Raw genomic sequence first — 19,802 nt, forward strand, 5'->3', positions numbered from 1 at the left:
CAGCTAATGGAGTACATGCCTATTTGGATAGCCTCATGTTCAACAGGAACTTTTGTAAAGAAGTGAGTTTTATAATATGAAAGGGTCATTTTTATGCAATATAAACCATGATAATTAAAAAACAAGAAGGTAAAAAAGAGGTCAGAAAGAAATTTGTTCCCATCCCACTTAACCATAAAACTTCATTAGAAAGATACTATGAGAGGCGCCTGGGTGGCTCAGTGGTTGAGCATCTGCCTTTGGCTCAGGTCGCGATCCTCGGGTCCTGGGATCAAGTTCCACATCAGGCTCCCTGAAGGGAACTGCTTCTCCTTCTGCCCATGTCTCTGCCTCTCTGTCTTTCATGATAAATAAATATCTTTTTTTAAAAAATAAGAAATATACTATGAAAAACTTGCAGAAAATTGCTTACAAAAAAAATGTATAATTTTCTTTTTTTTTTTTTTAAAGATTTATTTATTTATTCATGATAGACATAGAGAGAGAGGCAGAGACACAGGCAGAGGGAGAAGCAGGCTCCATGCCAGGAGCCTGACACAGGACTCGATCCCGGGACTCCAGGATCACGCCCTGGGCCAAAGGCAGGTGCTAAACCGCTGAGCCACCCAGGGATCACCAAAAAATGTGTAATTTTCAATCATCATACTCCAAATAACTGGTGCATGGAATGAAAAATTTCAAATAGTGACTGATAAATTATTTCACACTAACAAAGCTATGAACTGACTTAGAAGTTAAAGTCATGGTATATGTATAAAACTTCCAATTCCAATGCAACATTCATTTGCCCATGCTTATTTGTTATTGAAACCACATGTTGGCACTGAACCATTTTATGGTTCATTTGGGACAAACATGCAGAAAATTGTGGGAAACAAACAGAGCCCTAGGAGTCTGTTAACGGCAAGACACTCAACTCCAACACAACTTCAGTTTGGAGGCTTTATAAAACCTAAGCTAAAAAGCCAATCTGTGAGTGAAAAGAGATCTGTCTTACCAAGAAATGTCTATTGCAGCTGTAAGGTACAGAAGCTGCAACCACTGACCGTGTTTTCATTTTTAACCCAGAAATTGCAAAATACAGATCCCATTATTTAATGAGAGAATGCATGCCAAAACTAAATGATATCTTCACCTAGTCATGTATTTAAATATCGCAGGGTAAAAATATCCTTTAAAAAAAAAATCTAAAGTATGTTATCAAACTAGTAAAATAATACTGATACAAAGAACTTCCTTGAAAGACACGTTGCTATACACTAAAGATGAAAACAAAATCATCTCAGGATCTGCCTCCCATTTTCAAAATTCATTCCAGACAGCCATGTGTATTTTAAAACAAGTTCCTCCTGATAATTCTGAGTTCTCAACAGCCTACTACTGTCACAATAAGGCAAAATGCAATGAGGCAGAAAGGAATCTAAGCAATAAGAAAGCCTAACCCCACAAGGAAAAATTTTTAACAACTTAAATTCACGTTTTGCCATGATTCCCACTACCCCATAAGTCAAATAAATGGTTTCCCTTCTCCTTCCCTGTAATTACTCTATATATCTGTCCTTAACCCATAGGGAACACTATTCAAATGAAGAAACCTTTAAAGAAACTCTACAGTTTGCTAAGCATTATGACAAATAAACAATTCAAAGAGAAGTGAATCCCTACAGTGAAGGACATCTCAAACTGGAAGGGATACCCAATAAACTATCAGCATTCTACCTACACAGCAGAGACTCTGGGAGCCCAGAGCCAGAGGTGGCTAAATTAAGAAGGAAAGCCCTCCTAGAAGGTGCACAGACTCTCTCCATGCTCTCAAGAACAAGAAAAGCACTCAAACAGGACAGAACAGATTAAATTTAGCATGCATCATAATCCTATGGAGGGCTTATTAAAACACATCCTCAGGTTTCTGTTTTAGGCAGGGCCTGAAAATCTGCATTTATAACAAGTTCCCAAGTGATGTTGATCAATGGACCACACTCTGAGAACCACTGGCATAAGCAGATGTGCATGGCCTGTTTGCAGATTTCCGACTAGTTTCTTGTGGCTGAAATACAGTTAGCATTCATTTGTAATAAATTCCTTTTTCTTCACAAAGAATGTGTCCCACTTCATTACTTTCCTTTTTTTCTTTTTTTTTAAAGGGAGGCTATGAACACTTTAAAGATCATGACAACTGGGATAAAAATGATTCACATTAACATATAAAAGAATTAGAGGGTCTAACAAATTTTTTATTATGTAAAATATTTTAAAATACAATTTTTTAAAAATGGTTAAATTCAGGGTATTTTTATACAAGGCTTAAAGTTCTCATAAACAAATTTTCTTCAATTTACCTTCTAAACAACCAAATGGCTTAAATTACTTCACACCTACCAGGATGGCTATAATCAAAATAGAAAAATTATACGTATTGCAGAGAAACAAGCTCTCATACACCGTTTGTGGGAATTTTAACATGTTGCAGCCATTGTGGAAAATGGGCAGCTGCTCAAAAACCTAAACACAGAATTACTATACGACCCAGTAATTTCGGTCCTAGGTATATACCCAAATAACGGAAAGCAGGGACTCAGAAACCTGTGTATCAATGTTCACTGCATGCTACAGTCTGAGTGTTTCTGTCCCTCAAAACTCATCTAGTGGAATCCTAATGCCTAACATGATGGTTTTAGGTGGGGCCTTTGGAAAGTGATGAGGTTATGAGAGCAGGACCCTCATGAATGGGATTAGCACTCTTATAAAAGAGAGTCAGAAAAAAAATAATAAATGAATAAATGAATGAATGAGAGTCAGTCCATAGTACTCCCTACCGCTTCTTCCAGGTGCAGAAGAAAGCTCTCACCAGACCAGGCTGGTACTCTGATCTTGGATTTCCAGCCTCTGGACGTGTGAGCAATACATTTCTGCTGTTTACGAGCCCCCAGTTCGTGAGATTTTGTTATGGTGGCCCTAATGGACTAAGACACTGCAGTATTACTCACAATAGCCAAAAGATGGAAGCAACGGGGAAATGGATAAACAAAATATGCTATTTGGATAAAAAGGAATATTACTCAGCCTTTAAAAGCAATGAAGTTTTGACATATAAACCACATCATGGATAAAGCTTGAAAACATTGTGTTAAGTGAAATAAGCCAGACACAGATAACAAATATTTTATAATGCACTTACATACAACATCTAAAATAGGCAAATTCGTAGACACAGAAAGAAGCCTGGAGCACACTAAGAATTGGGAGAGGGAGGGGGGAATGAAGAATTATTGCTTAATGGTTATAGAGTTCATGTTTGGGGTGATGACAAAGTTTTGGAAATAGAGGAGTGATGGTTGCGCAACACTATGAAAGTAATTTATGCTACTGAATTGTACACTCAAAAATGGTTACAATGGCAAAGTTTGTTAAATGTATTTCACCATCAAAATAAAAAAGCTTCAAATGGTACAATCGCAAGTATTTGTCCTAAAAGTCCACTGAAGATTAAATTGCTGGTATTAATATTTGATGTCAGTTTAGCTGAGCACGTAAGTTACAAAGACATGTCATTTGTAGTTTCATTTTGTCTACAGGACTTCTATGCTAAGAAAACCTGCTCATGGGAAGCTATAGACAGCAGTTTTAATAAAATTTAGTCAAATGAGCTGTGAAAGACAGCAAGAGTTAATAAGAACTACCTTACTAATCGGATGCCAGGAAGGTACAAAATGTTGGTGAGTCTTTGTTTCACATAAAAATTATCTAAGTTGACTGTCCCCAAATTATATGAAAAATGAACTGCCTAATGAGAGCATATAAAGTGTTTTGATAAACACACCAGCTGGATGCATTATATATCAGAATGATATCTTTGGCCATAACTTTACTTGCTCCGCCATAATATGAATTTCCAGTTGCATATGATCTCACTTGCTTCTGGCATCCCTCACTTGCTTTCAGTATTTTCAGTACTTAAAAAAGAGAGAGAGAAAGAAAAAGAAACAATTTCATTAGATACAAATGATGTAATGTGGTTTCTGCTATACAGGAAATCTGTGATAAGCTGTGGACCTAATACATGCTTCTACCTCACTAACTTTGATTCTACAACTTCTAATCTGTTTTAAATGATGCTGACTCTTGATTTCCTACCTCAAAACTATGAGCTCCTTAAGGATAGCTGTGACTCTGCCTCTTCTTATATTCACAGACTCTGGCATATAGATAATATATCAGTATTATGTGAATGTTTATAAATACAGTGTAAGTCATTGTGGGGAGGGGGTAAGGATCATTCAAAATTATGAATCTAAAATCCTTCTAAGCTTAATATCTAAACTTGGTGTCTGTCCACAACATCTTAGAATCCTAACCAGGAGTCCCAGTTTTTATACCACTGGCTAAATTACTCAATTACATTACTCTCAGAGAAGCCATCTTAGAAGAAACATATGCAGATCCACGTAAGTAAAAAGATGTTCTCAGGCACCTGGGCGGTTCAGGCAATTGAGCGTCCATCCAACAATTGATTGCAGCTCAGGTCATGATCTCAAAGTCCTGGGATCGAGCTCCTGCTCAGGGGAGAGTCTGCTTGTCTCCCTCTCCCTCTGCCCCTCCCCTGGCTTGTGTACTCTCTAAAATAAGTAAATAAATCTTAAAAAAAAAAAAAAAAAAGATATGTTCTCATCTGTCTATAAATCATAGCAATATACTTAGTAATGGAAAAGTACTCCATCCTTATGTCTGGACACTGCTTCTCTAAACTTCTCACATCCATGAGAACCCAAGAACATTAACAAGCTTGTGAATTATTATTCTGGGGAAGGGGGATGAAGATCGTTTGGAAATAACTTTGGCTTTTGACAGCTGCAAGTGTAAAATTTAGCTCCTAGAAAATTGTTAGTTGCTTAATAAAAATCCTAGGACTCTAACAACTGATACCACTGTTACAAAAACAAGATATACTTTTTAGTGACAAAACCTCTCAAGTTTCTTAATGTTACAGAGTAAAATGTTGGTGAGTCTATGAGGTCTTAACTCTAAAAAATCATAATACATGTCATGATTATTTTCCTGATCCTAATTCATCAAAACAGGCACAAGGAAAGAAACGTGCTCATGGCCATATAAGCTTGAGGGAGCACCCCACAGCTTCAGATGAGATCACAGCGCTGGCTGACACCTTGACTACTGCCTTGTGAGATCCTACGCAGAGAATCCAGCCACATCGCCCAGACTGGTCTAAGGAACTGTGAGATAGTAAGTGTTGTTTTAAGCCACTAAGTTTGTGCTAATTCATTATAGCTATAGAAAAATCAACACAGTCATCTAAAGCACTTCCGATGCTCCCCTGAGTGATTCTGATGTTACCATGACCCCTTATTGAAGCCCCTCATTTTAACAAGGTGAAAACTATGGCATATTCTTCTGGTTCAATGATCTTGACTATTAATGTTTGACTTCAGATGAGGGAATAGCCAAAATTGTGTGTGTGTGTGTGTACACACACACACAGTAAAGGTGTCAGAAATCTTACAATACTTTCCATCTTGCATCCTAAATTTTATCTTGAAGGCATCTTGATCATTATCTGATACAATCACCTCATTTATACACCAGCTGCAGAGAGAGCATGGACTGCCCCAAGCTCAGAGAGTTCCTGAGCAGTGGAGAAGAACAAGAGTCAAGATCCTCAGCATGTGGAGGATTCCCTTAGAAGTCTGTCAGGTGGCCTCCTGTTAAAGTTATTAGTTGGGCTTGACTGTAAAGGGGAGGGGGAGGAGGGAGAGAGGGAGCGAGAGGGGGAGGGGGGGGCTATCTCCTCTCTGCTCTGCATTAAAATGCCTACAAAATAAACACTGCATGTTTTTAGGAAAGTAGATTCTAGAAGATTCAAAGAATAAAAGCCGCATCAAAGAGGTCAATGGAAACTAGAGCAGAGTAACTACTGTATTATAATATAAAGCCTTCTGTATCTTTAAAACAGTGATTCTCAACCACGAACAAGTCTGCCCTCCAGGGGACATTTGGTTGTCACTACTGGGGGATGAGCTAAGGTGCTTCTGGCATCTAGTAGGTGGAGGGCAGGGATGCTGCTAAACCTCCTATATGCACACAGCAGCCCCCACATTCAGTAATTTATTAGGCCCAAAATGTCAACTGTGCACAGGCTGACACGGCCTGCCTTAAGGCATCACAGTTGTCACTCTTTACTCCTGCTGACAACCCTTTTGCACTGTAACTTACTTCAACTGTGCTCCCTTACATATTCAAGGCAAAATTCTTTCACATCCCAATTTTCTGTGGCTTGGGCTTCAATCACTTTTGCTTTGGCTTGAGTTTAAACATAGGCTGTACTTCTCACCTCTCATATATTTTTTTTAAGATTTATTTATTTATTCATGAGAGACACAGACTGAGAGAGAGAGAGAGGCAGAGACACAGGCAGAGGGAGAAGCAGACTCCCCATGGGGAGCCCTACGCAGGACTCAATCCCAGATCCCGGGATCACGACCTGAGTCAAAGGCAGGCACTCAACCGCTGAGCCACCCAGGCAGCCCTCTCATCTCTTATTTTCAGAAAGTTGTACCCTGTTTTTTTTTTTTTTTTTTTTTTTTTTTTTAGTTGTACCCTGTTCTAATAGCACAGGGCCCACCTGCACAGCACAATGTTCTAATAGGCAAAATCAAAACACTATTATGTATACTTGATTTCAACAAATTCATGTTTCATACAGTGATCAAAATTTAGCAGCCTACCAGTGAAGGGGCAGTAGAATGTGAGTATGCATTATCATTGCTTAGTCTAAACTGCTGGCAACAAATAGTATTATGTGGCCCAAACTATGGTATAAATGGCTGAAGTGAGGAAGGTGTCAGAGACAACAGGGACTGGTAGAGATTCTGGTGATCTGCAGGGCACAGCCTCTGTCTAAGAAAGCAGCTGCTACTCAGCTCAAGTCAACTGCTGCCATGCAGGAATGCAGACTAGATAATGCCAGATATTCTGATTTTTTTCAAGAAAAGCTGGGTATCCTAGAATTGTGTTGAAAACTGCGAAATTTTAAGATGTTAGCTTACAGTTTTTTTTTTCTTTTTAAATTTTTTATTTATTTATTTATTCATGAGAGGCAGAGACACAGGCAGAGGGAGAAGCAGGCTCTCTGCAGGAGCCAGATGTGGGACTCGATCCCAGACCCCAGGATCACACCCTGAGTCAAAGGCAGATGCTCAACCACCGTGCCACCCAGGTAGGTGTCCCTAGCTTATAGTTTTAAAAAAGAACTTTATGACTCCAATATTTTGGTCACCTCTTTGAAACTTATGGTCTGAAAATTATAATGAGGGCAAGTAAGAGACTCCAAAAAGATCAAATTCAGGGTATACTCAGTATATTAGAGGGTACTGGAGGCACTCAGTTTGAAACTAAATGATAATGCCCTTGGAAGAAGCTAGTAAGTTTCAGGATGGCCCTGATAATGATGACATCATGAGGACAGCAGGAACAAAAAATCGTTAACAATTCTATCAGGCTATATTTCTGACACTCTCCTAGGCACTTTATATGTACAAACATGTCATCTTAACAATCTTATAAGTAGGCATTATTACCCTCACCTCACAGATGAAGAAAATGAGACCAGTGAGATTAAATAATTTGCCTAAGGACACAGGACTAGTAAGTACTGGAGCTGAGATCTGAGATCTGAACTCAGACAGGCTACCTCCAGAGGCCATGCTCTCACCCATTCCTGTATCACAATTCCCATGTTTATGTCTGTAGGCATTAAACACTGTATCTCTCACCATCTGTACCTGTAGATAAAATGTTTCATCAATCTAAGTTCTTAATGGCAACACTTAGATAAGAGTTAAAACAATACTCAGTATACTCTGCCTAGACATGTGTAGATAGAAGTAGAAGCATTTTTTTTCAAAATGAAAATGTTAACCCCTGCTCTCAAGAAATTATGTAGGTCTAGCAAAATTCAGTCCTTGTTAGTTGGAAGTTTTACTTTCCTAATGATAGTTTGGGCTTCTGTTTACTTAAGAATACCAACAACGAGATGTAGCTGTCACACTCTCTGGCATTAAAGTCAAAAGGTATACAAAATCTGGCCATGTCCTCTGACCAGAGAGGGAACTATGGCAAACAATTCTAAAACCCACCAAAGATTTATGGAGTAAACTTGTCTTACACATGGCAATTGCACAGATGCTACGCATGGAACCATCACTACTAAAATTCCTTTAAACGTAAGTATTAGAAATCCGTAACAACTTAGCAAGCAAAATTATACTTCAAAGCAGCTAGGATATAAATTAACTTCACATTTCATTTCACTACAACAAAACAAGAATACTTGCTGTAACAAATTTTGGGAAACTAGCAATTCTGAGATGAATTTTAAAAAGAAAACTCAATGTTCATCATTAATACAAGGAGCTCTGCATTTGCTCTTCTTGAAGAACGCTATTTCCCATTTCAAAATCAAGAGCTCTGAAGAATGAGTTCTGTCATTTTATTCTTACAGATCAAAAATTGGTCTGGTATTATAAAACTTCATAGACTTTATTTGGAGATGAAAAGGAACTTAAAGTATTTTCAATGTCATTACCTCCAAATCTGCTCAGAAATCCAAACAAAATCTAACTTAAAAATAGAAATTTAAACTGTAGGGGGAAAGAGCTCTGCACATTCAAATAGTGTAAATACAGAGTAAAAAGTGAATTTAACAAGATGCTGAAATACAATAGGCACATGCTAGCAATCATTTTGAAGAATATGCTAAAAAAAAAATCAGTCCACCACACTTGAATATATGCTGCAGTCTAAAACACTCATATTTCCTACTTTCTTTCTAGTCAATAATATTGTTCCAACTTTTTTAGTGAAGCAAAAAGAAAAAATCTCTCAGAACACCTGGCAAATACGCATAAATCATGGTGTGTTCCCAGGAGGATGTCTGAAACAAACAAAAAAATAAACATCAGCAACAATAAAACAGAAGGACTCTTTAAGAAAGTAGTTTTTAGATTTTAACTGTTTGAACTGTTAAAGATGAAGGGGAAAGGCTACGTGCAAAGCAAGAGAAATTTTACTTGACACTAATTCAGTATTTCCTTTAGAAAAGAATAAAAGTTCAAATCACATCACCAATATTAACAGAACAAAATTCTGAGCCTTACAAAAGGTCCCCCAAACTACAATCAACAGCCCGGCCCACTCCAAATGCTATTGGTAATAGAGAACTACAGTGTAACAAACAAACAAAAAATTCAACCTAAGCTAGAAGCCTACTGGAGTTCACTGTAACAGGATTTGAGCTATAATTAAATTTGATTAGTTTGGTTCAAACCTCAAGTTCAAAAGAATTATCAGCATGAATGGATGAAAAGCCCTTTTACACGGGCATTTTGAAAATATGAAAAGGGCTGACACAGCAAGCATCAAAGACTTTAAAAGCAATTGACCCTTCCCAGAGCAAAGGAGAAATGCTAACAGCTGAAACTCAGATGCTGCGTGCAAAGAAAATAAAGTTCCAGATGGTTCAAAAAGCCTGGTATTTTATTAAATATTAAATGCTATTATTTTTAACTGGATTTTGCGCAGGAATAGCCAAATGTGTCATCCATAAAATGTGAAAAAGAAGTCTGATTCCACCTCCTTGAAAAACTAGAATAAATATTCCCCTTATCAAAAACTGCTAGCCTCTTAGAGGAAGGTGCTCAAGGAGTTACAAGACATTCAAACAATCATGATGTTTAGTAAGAGAGCAAAAACAAAAACCACCCACAACCTAAAAATCCAAACTTGTTTATATAAAGAAAAAAAAAAGACTTCACAAGATTTATCATGTTACTATTTGAAGACATTTAACTCTTACTCTATAATAAACAATGGTCAAATACATATATATACACACACACACTTTTCCGACTTACTTTATATTTTTGGTGCATTTAAAAAGGAAAGTAAAAGCAACCAGCATAGTAAATTCACCCTATAGAAGTGTGTCAGTGTCCAAGGGTTAATAGATCTTAGAAGAACTAAAAAAACAGTATTAGGTGATTAAATAAGTAAAATTTGTAATATGCATTGTTTAAAATATATATACATAATGAAAATGTGTTTATACATATTCACACACGCCAATGTATATAAATGTATATATAGTGTCCATGTACACATGTTGTACATCAAACCATGGGTTTCTTTTCAACAAAATGAAGGTGGTTTATAGGAAGTTCAGGTTATACATACCCTGAATTTTTAGATTGCACTTAAGTAAGTTTTTATGTTAAAAGTTTTCCCTTTTACTGTGCTTTATCTATGTACTTCTGGATTCGGCGGGTGGCCGGGGGGGGGGGGGGGGGGGGGTTCATGAGATGAAACATTCTTTGCCAAATGAAGCAGGTGTGAGATATCTCAAAGATGAAAGCAATTCTCCAAATAACAGCGTCATCCTGTAATGCTTTCTTGACATGTGCAATTTTGCTACTCCTCTCTTTGAGATTTAATACAAAGCACTATGTTTGTGATCTTTCCTAATGTAGATGAGTTGTCGGAATGGTGCTCATTTCTAGTGGTTGTTCACAATGAAAAAAAAGTCAATTCAACACTGATCTCACTTAAAATTGCAAAGAAAGGCAGCCATAGCAGACAGGCTACTGTATTCCCTAAATGCCCTTTTCTTAACCCATTTACTTTACAAGCAAAACAACTGTTGATAGATTTCTTTTACTCCGAAAACTATTTCAAATCATTAGTTTTAAAATACCACAATCCCCCACCTAAAAAAGAAAATCCCATGAAGAAATCAATCATATTGCTTACTTTTTTTAATCTGTTAAAAAAAAAATCATGCTGAAGGTGACACTGACCTATCTTTAATATATCTGTCATTATATTAAAAATTTAGGGATCCCTGGGTGGCGCAGCGATTTAGTGCCTGCCTTTGGCCCAGGGCGCGATCCTGGAGACCCGGGATCGAATCCCACGTCAGGCTCCCAGTGCATGGAGCCTGCTTCTCCCTCTGCCTCTCTCTCTCCCTCTCTCTCTCTCACTGTGTGCCTATCATAAATAAATTAAAAAAAAAAAAAAAAAAAAAAAAAAAGGAAAAAAAAAAAAAATTTATACATGGGGTGCCTGGGTGGCTCAAGTGGCTAAGCATCTGACTCTTGGTTTTAGCTCAGGTCATGGTCTCAGGTTGTAGAGTCAAGCCCGAAGGCAGGCTCCATGCTCAATGGGGAGTCTGCTTGAGATTCTCTCTCTCCCTCTACCTTTCCTCCTGCTCATATATGTGCATGCAACTCTCTCTAAACTAAATAAAATCTTTTTAAAAATTTATACACAATTTTTGACAAAAGGTTTTACTGAAGAAAAAAAAAGATAAAATATTAGCCACTGTTTTCTGTAGTAATATCCAACATTTTATTTTTCTCCTGATTAAACAGTTGTAGAATTTAAGTTTTTCTTTACTTCAAAACAGAACAAGAAAAACTTTTAAGTGAACTTACTTAGTATCAGCCAGTCCAATAGTTCTCACACTTTAGTGACCATCAAAATCACCTGGAGACCTTATAAAACACAGTTCTGTGCCCTATCCCTCCAGTTTCAATTCTTAGAATTTGTATTTCTAAATATCTCCCAGGTATCGCTGCTGCTACGGAAATGGAGACCATATGATCCAACCAGTATTTTCTTTCTCTTGATAATTAGCTAAGCAAGTAAAGGGGAAAATGAACATTGAAACATGGTATATGATATATCTTTTAGTCTTAGAATTTAAAAGGAGTTGGCATAGAGAAAATTTAAGCCAGGCAGATTACACATGATCTAGTTAAAGATTCTTTCAAGAGTCAGGTAATTAATATTTTAACCTTTGAGAGCCATACAATGTCTGTCACAACTACTCACCCCTGCCACTGTAGTGTGAAAGCAGCACAGATGAGACATACACGAATGAGAATGGCTATGTGCCAATAAAACTATTACAAAAACAGGCTGTGGTCCAGATGTGGCCTACAACATTGCCAACCATTTTAAAAATGAAAAAACAAAAAAACAAAACAAAACAAACAAAAACAACAACAAAAAAAAAACGCCCTAGGAGGTTAAACAACCTCAAAAGGCACAAGATGATAAGAGGCATAATTACAACTAGAACTCAGGTATCCTAATGCATGATACAGTAAAGAAGCTACTGTTATGGTACTATTTTGATAAAAGTCACAAATGAAATGTCTTGTAAAACTTCATGTTAATAACCAAAAGGAAAAAAAATCACTTTACTAAAGAAAATATGCAATACTGTCTAATTATTATTCAGAATTTCTATTATTTCTAGACAAGCAGCTTTATGAAGTGGAGGACATTTCTTGGACTTTATCACATCCTTTTATGTTAGACTGTGCTGAAACAAGGCCTGCGAGCCAGCCTTCTGATCAGGGACTGTGGAAAATGGGGACTCCAAGGGTTTCTCAAGTCTTACCATCTTAGTCCTTCATATTTCTCATCCTGTCCTCCACTCACTGAATGCCATTCCTTACAAAATTTATTCCCAATGATATTAAATTGTCACATAAAAGCCAAAAGAGGTAGTAAATTATGAAACCTAAGTTAAAAACAATGTTTTATGCAGACTAGTAGGCTTGCTCTCAATTCCAGTTATTAGTTACTAAAGTTAAACAGAATATTTAGCTAATAAAAATAAAGATTTATCTTTATCACAGACAGCTAAACATATATAATTACATGTATATACTACATACACATATAAGCAATATATGTTGTGCACGTATGCATAGTCACACACTCATACTCTTTACGCTTTCATAACTGCCAAGGCTTTTGCTCTTAAATCTGACATGTGAATAAGTGAAACTATTTTAGCAATAAAGTAAATTTTATGCATTTGCTTATTACTATTTATGTCAGTTTGTAAAAAATAATAAAGCCTGTGCATACATTATATGACAAATAAAATATTCGAGCGTTAACTATCAAACACAAACTCAAAAAAAGCTTTTCTAAAGTTGCTATACACTTACAAGTGTGTATACCCAATTCAGAATAAGAATGATGAGTCTTAAATCTGAGACAAAGTTTCAGACATGTTTGATGTATCCTGAACCATGCGTGAAAAAGCATCTGTTATTTACAGATCAAAGCAACCCTGAGTATCCTAAAACAACTAGAGTGAAAAATGTCCAAATCTAATTTCATCCTTGTCCACATGCTTCTTTGAACTAATAATTCAGAGAATTGGTCAGTATGTTGAACTAATTAGCATGCTTAACGCTTGCCAAATTTGATGGCTCCAATTCTTTATTTTAAGAACTAGAATATTAAAACTAGTTTTAAAAACGCATACACAAGCAAATTTGGAAAAATGCAAAGGCTAGCCCAAGCTAACAAAGTCACATAGGTTGAATAATAATTCCTCAAAAAGTTCCAAAAATGAGTGGCACCTACTAAATACTCTTTAAGCTATGAAATGAGTTGTAAATGGTTTTTGGTTTTTCATTTGCATGAAATGAATTCCACAACATTTTTTTTTCTGTATCCATTTTTTTTAAACAAGTTCAACATATATCTAACTTTATTTCAACACAAAGAACTGAAGTGTTCCTGATAAGAGATTAGCTTTTTTTTAACTGCAACAAGAATTAAGTTCATTCAAGATTTTTCAAGTGAAATCCCACACATTCAGAGCCAAGAGCAAAGCGTATGCCTGTACTATTCACATATTTGAGCCTCATGGACACATTTGCTACCCAGATTTTCCTAACATTTACTTCAGGTAATCAATGAAATGTTCACAGTAAATAGGTTACTGTCTATTAAATGGAGAGTGTTAATGAGCTAATACCTCCATGCTTTCTTTTTGGCTTACTGCCAGATTGATTTTTTTTTTAATTCTTCTATTTAATAGTGTTGATGCTTTAAGAAGACTCATTCCTTTCATTTATATGAGAACATTACACAGAGCCTTCCAAGCAAATTCCACCTTGTCTTGCAATTCTATTTTCCCCCCTCTAACTTGAGGCAAGGGTTAGTTGTTAAGGAAAAAAAAAAAAAGGAATGAACAAAGATCCCAACCCCAAAGGGGGCTTGCCACATGTGATGACAAGTCCAAACTCAGTGTTTCAGTTCCACTTGAAGTAAAAGGTAAAAAATAATCTTTACAAGGCAGTCAGCACACTTTTTATTAAATGCTTCCCAATATCGACACATCAACTCCATTATACTCCTCTTCCTTTTTCTAAGTTTTATAAAAGGCCATTACTGGAAATGAACTCATTCAGAGACAGTGATTCACTCCCTGATTATCAATTATTTCTACATTTGCAAGTACTTTAGCAATATCACAGGTATTTTCAACTATCCATGAGCTGCTTCACAAATGTATAAAGTCCTTCTACACACAAGTAAACAAAAGCCCTCAAAAGGTAGAATCTTTGATCTCTTCCGTCTTACCCAAACACTCTAATTCCATATCTCTGTACCCTACATGCACTCTGTACATGTTTTCAGGTAAGCTAAAAACCACTGAGTAACTATTTTTCTCACAGCCACAATGAACTTCTTTTGAACCTCAGAGTACAAAGAAAATTTCCGGGATGTCTTTCACATTAAAATTTTCATGTTAACTCTGAGGTTTGCAGACTGGCCATTCTAGGACAGCAGTGCTAGACCAAGAGTCACATAGCCAGGTTCTAGGTTTATCTTCACCAAAAATCACCAAGTTATCTTAGTCATGTGAGGTCTTGTATTTTGCAGGACATTGTAAAGAGGACAACTCTCAAAGAAAGATGCTTCATGCTTGGACAAAATAAAATACACAGCACCTTTGCCTTCTTCCCGTAATAAATGTCAAGATTATTTATACTGTGTGGCAATGTAACAGCAATAAAAAAAAAAAAAAAAAAAACAGTGGTCCAATCTATGTAAGGAAGGGAAACTATCTGCTAAATCAGAGTTGAGGGATCCCTGGGTGGCGCAGCGGTTTGGCGCCTGCCTTTGGCCCAGGGCGCGATCCTGGAGACCCGGGATCGAATCCCACATCAGGCTCCCGGTGCATGGAGCCTGCTTCTCCCTCTGCCTATGTCTCTGCCTCTCTCTCTCTCTGTGACTATCATAAATAAATAAAAATTAAAAAAAAAAAAAAAAGAAAAAAAATCAGAGTTGAAAGAGAAGTGAGCTTCTATTCCACTGATGCATACATATTAAAGGTAGATTAATTTAAGAGAAAGTAGTTCGTTCTTAGAAAAATGGAAGAAAAAGGGGGAAAAAAAAACTTAAGTTTTGGAAAGTTCTTAGTCATTCCTAACAGTTTATTTGGGTTTTCTTTTAGACAATGTTTTAGGGAAAAAAAAAAAAAAACAAATGATGGAAGACATGTAGGTTTCGGGGGTTTTCTAAAACAGCTCTTCCTCTCTGTTAAAGAAAGAAACAAAGGGAAATGTCTTCAAAAATCAAAACATCATCTTTCAAGACTGGGATGGTCAAAAAATACAAATACCTGAGTGGGAAAAGAAAAACAAAGACTTTCCTGACACATAGGAAGGAACCAATACAAATTTGTTCCAGATACAGATCCACACAAATACGGCCAACCAATTTTTCACACAGGTGCAAAAGCATTCCAATGGAGAATAGACAGTGTTCCACAAATGCTGCTGGAATAGGACATCCATATGCAAAATAACAAACATTGACATGAACCTCATCCCTTAAATAAAAATCAACTCAAAATAGATCATAGATGTCAATGTCAAATATAAAACTATAAAACTTGTAAAATAAAACACAGGAGAAAACCTTCATGACCTGGAGTTGGGGAGAGTTCTAAGTCCTGACACCCAAAGCACAATTTATAAAAGAAAAAATTGATAAACTGGACTTTGTCGAAATTTAAAAGCTTTTATTTTATGAAGAATATGGTTCGGGGAATGAAAACACAAGCTACAGATTATCAGAAAATATCTGCAAATAATAAGTGATAAAGTACAAGCATCCTGAATATAAAGTACTTTTCAAAGCATTACAGTAAGAAATAATTCAACTAAAAAATGGACGAAAAACCTTGAAAAGATACTTCAACAAAGAATATCTAAGGACAGAAAATATGCACATGAAAAGATGTTAAATATCATTAAATGAAAATTAAAACCATTATGAGATATTATGCACCTATAAGAATGGGCAAAATCCTGTCCAAAACAAGTGCTGATGACTTATAGCATGTATTACTAGTAGGAATGCAAAGCTGTACAGTCACTACATAAACTTCTTATAAAGTTACCAAAAACTTACTATGGATCCTATTTCTGATTTACCAGCAATCCCATTCATGATTATCTACCCTAGAGAAATGAAACTAATGTTCAAACAAAAACCTATACAAAAATATTTATAGCTATTCTTTTCATAACAGCCCCAAACTGGAAAGAATTCAAGTGTCAATAGATAAACTGTGGAGTATCCAAACAAGAGAATAATTAAAAAAGAACAAACTATAGATACATGCAATGATGGGCCTGAATCTCAAAGGCATAGAGCATGCTGTATACTGTATGATTTCATTCAAATACCATTCTCACCAAGAAAAAACTACAGTGATGGAAAACATATCAGTCACTGCCAGGGGTTACAAGTAAGGACACGGAAAGGACTACAAAAAAGGGATAGGACAAGAGAGTTTAGGGGATGATGGAAATGTTTTGCATTCTGATTGTGCTGGTTGGTTATATGAATGGACACATGTATTCAAATTTATACCTCCAAAAATAGTCAATTTTATACCAAAATAGCCAAATTTAACAATATGGTAACTTAAAAAGTAAACTATTTGTTGTTCTTGTCTGAAATAAATATAGGGAAGCGGGAAGGGGATATAAAAACAATGTATTTCATTAAAAAAAAAACTTTTTGTCCAATAAAAAAGCCTAGATGCAATAATACACCTAAAGCCAACATCTTGGTTTCTAAATATCTCTCCCTACTAAAAGCAATCAAGGGGTCCTTAGAGAGGGGGCCCGTAACAGGATCAGGACACCCTGTTACAACAACGAGGAAGTTCTTCAAGATTAACAGGAGGACGCCTGGGTGGCTCAGTGGCTGAGCATTTGCTTTTGGCTCAGGGTGTGATCCTGAGTTCCAGGATCAAGTCCCACATTGGGCTCCCTGTGGAGAGCCTGCTTCTCCCTCTGCCTATGTCTGTGTCTCTCATAAATAATAAATAAAAATCTTCTTTTTTAATTAAAAAAAAAAAAAGATAATCAGGGAAATGTCCTGAGAACAGAGCAGTGAGCTTGAAGAGGCTCCCACTGGCCAAATTTGGGACAGTTTGAGCATAGAAAAGAATAATGCTAGTGGCTTATAGTTATTGAATAAAAAAGAATCCATGACTGTGTGATCTATGAATATAATAGAATCCAATTAATTCTCACTTTACATGAGTGACTTGTATGTTACATGCTATACCTCGATGGAGCAGTTTTTAAAAAAAATCCATGAGTCCATATGACTATTTTTATTTTTTTTTTAATTTTTATTTATTTATGATAGTCACAGAGAGAGAGAGAGAGAGAGAGAGAGGCAGAGACACAGGCAGAGGGAGAAGCAGGCTCCATGCACCGGGAGCCCGATGTGGGATTCGATCCCGGGTCTCCAGGATCGCGCCCTGGGCCAAAGGCAGGCGCCAAACCGCTGCGCCACCCAGGGATCCCCATATGACTATTTTTAAAAAGAGCTGGAGCTGGAGTGAGGAGCAAAAGAGGAGTAGCAGAGAAAAGCTTCATTACCGAAGACTGCCAGCTAACAAATTCAGAGAAAAATGACAGTATTAGGAAAATCATAATTTTGCAATCACCAATGTAATAAATGCTTCCGGCAGAAGTATCCAAAGACATTATAACTATTGGGTGAAAGATTATTGGGGAACAGGATAATCACATAGTCTCAAAATATCACCCCATAGATTACTTCTTAGTAACAAAAAAGAACTGAACCTTTAGAGTACAGAAAACTAGAAAACACCAACTTAATCTAATGACTAAACTTAGCTTCACCAACTCTTAGCTTCATAAACTCCTGATTTCAGCCCAGGTCACGATCCCAGGGTCGTGATGTCGATCCCAACATTGGATTCCATGCTCAGTGCAGAATCAGCTTGAGATTCCCTCTCTTCCTCTATCCCTTTGTCCCCTCAAATAAACAAAATTTTAAAAAGAGAGAACCATAACTCCATTCTTTTTTTTCTTACAGGAGGGGGAAGGACAGAGGAAAAGGGAGAGAGACTCTTAAGCAAGCTCCACGTCCAGTATGGAGCCCAACATGGAGTTTGAGCTCACAACCTGAGGTCACGCACGACTCCATTCATAGAAGACATATAATATTTAATGATGAAGTATCAGGTATCTGCTACCTTCTTAAAATGTTTCAGGAAAAAATAGAAAAAGAGGATAAAGCAGATAAGGCAAAATGTTCATCACTGAATTCTGGGAAAAGAATATATACTTTAAAACCTATTCATTCATACTTCCAACAAAGAAAAGGAAATATATACATCATTATGAAAAGAGCGTAAGTAAGTGCTCAAAGAATTCAGAGCCCAACTGTACCCTCTGTGAACAGTTATTTTATATAGATCAAGTTACTTACACCACCAAGTACCTGTTTTCTCAGTGGTATTAAATAGGCAAATATCTGTTAGTTCATAAAATGGCTTACAAGACAGTAAGAAGTCACTACTTACCAAGAAGTTACTATATTTGTTCCAGGCCCTTTGTTTCATGTGTTCACTTGATAAAAAGTTAACGGTTGAGATGTGTTATCTAAACAACATGCACTTTTTTCAAATTCACATTCAACGTCCGTAAGGATGAAGAAAAGAACCTCTGTAAACAACTGTGTGAACCAACAGATAATTGGCAAAGAGTGTAACTTTCATAAGATCTTGGTTGCTCAAGAGAACACATATCACAGCCTCCTCTACGCAGACATTACTGATATCTCCTACCAGGCCAAAGACATACTTCATTTGCCCCATAAAGAACAATAAACTTCATTCCAAAGTGATTTTTTAAAAAGATTTATTTAGAGAGAGAGAGCAAATGAGTGCGACACCATGTGTGTATATAAGTGGGGGGAGGAGCAAAGAAAGAAAATCTTCAAGCAGACTCCCCACTGAGCACAGAGCCCCCACACAGCACTCAATCCCACGACCCATGAGATCATGACCTGAGCCAAAACCAAGACTCGAACAATTAAACAACTGAGCGACCCGGGAGCCCCTCCAAAGTGATTCTTAACTTGGTTAGTATTCCATTCTTCCAAACAGAAGTATGGAATAATTCACAGACAACAGGGAAGATTCACAGCATGTGGATCTAGCTATAAGGGAGTTTTACTAGAATACTTGGTATCAGTTTAAAAGACATACAAACATAACCACTTATTTCCCAAATATAATTAGGATGCACCCTAAACCAGTAAGATCAAAATACTTCTCTAAGAATCCTAATTCAATGATATAATTCCCTCCTACTGAAAAAAAGAATTGAGGAAACACACTTAGGGCCAAAGAATCCTTATGAATGATTATCACCAAATGCTGTTAGGCAGTAGCTTTGTAAATTTTATTAGGTACTAAAGAAAGTTACATGGCAAAAAAAAAAAAAAAAAAAAAAAATCAGGATAAAATAAAGGCCTTAAACAAATAAACCAAATCCTTAATTCATTATGCCTTTAAGTAGATGAGGATAGTAAGGGACCAGAGACGTAAGCTTGTCAGAGGCAGAGCTATGGTAGAA

At 36.6% G+C, this 19,802-nt stretch overlaps 1 protein-coding gene across 35 annotated transcripts in view; it reads right to left on the reverse strand.

Moving 5' to 3' along the window:
• SLC25A26 (solute carrier family 25 member 26) overlaps nt 1-19,802 on the reverse strand; it is a 193,777-nt gene that overhangs the window by 63,975 nt on the left and 110,000 nt on the right. For 2 of the 35 annotated variants that reach the window (XM_035703507.2, XM_035703505.2), the window contains exon 3: nt 3,821-3,953. The exons of 32 other annotated variants lie outside the window; for them this stretch is intronic. In XM_035703507.2, coding sequence (XP_035559400.1) covers nt 3,821-3,833 — 13 coding nt within the window. In that variant the 5' untranslated portion in view covers nt 3,834-3,953. Of the gene's footprint in view, nt 1-3,820; nt 3,954-18,745; nt 18,886-19,802 lie in introns of those variants that run through there. One more of the 35 variants, XM_025456514.3, reaches the window with a different exon arrangement.

This window comes from Canis lupus, chromosome 20 (assembly GCF_003254725.2).
Source record: "Canis lupus dingo isolate Sandy chromosome 20, ASM325472v2, whole genome shotgun sequence".
Classification (NCBI taxonomy): domain Eukaryota; kingdom Metazoa; phylum Chordata; class Mammalia; order Carnivora; family Canidae; genus Canis; species Canis lupus.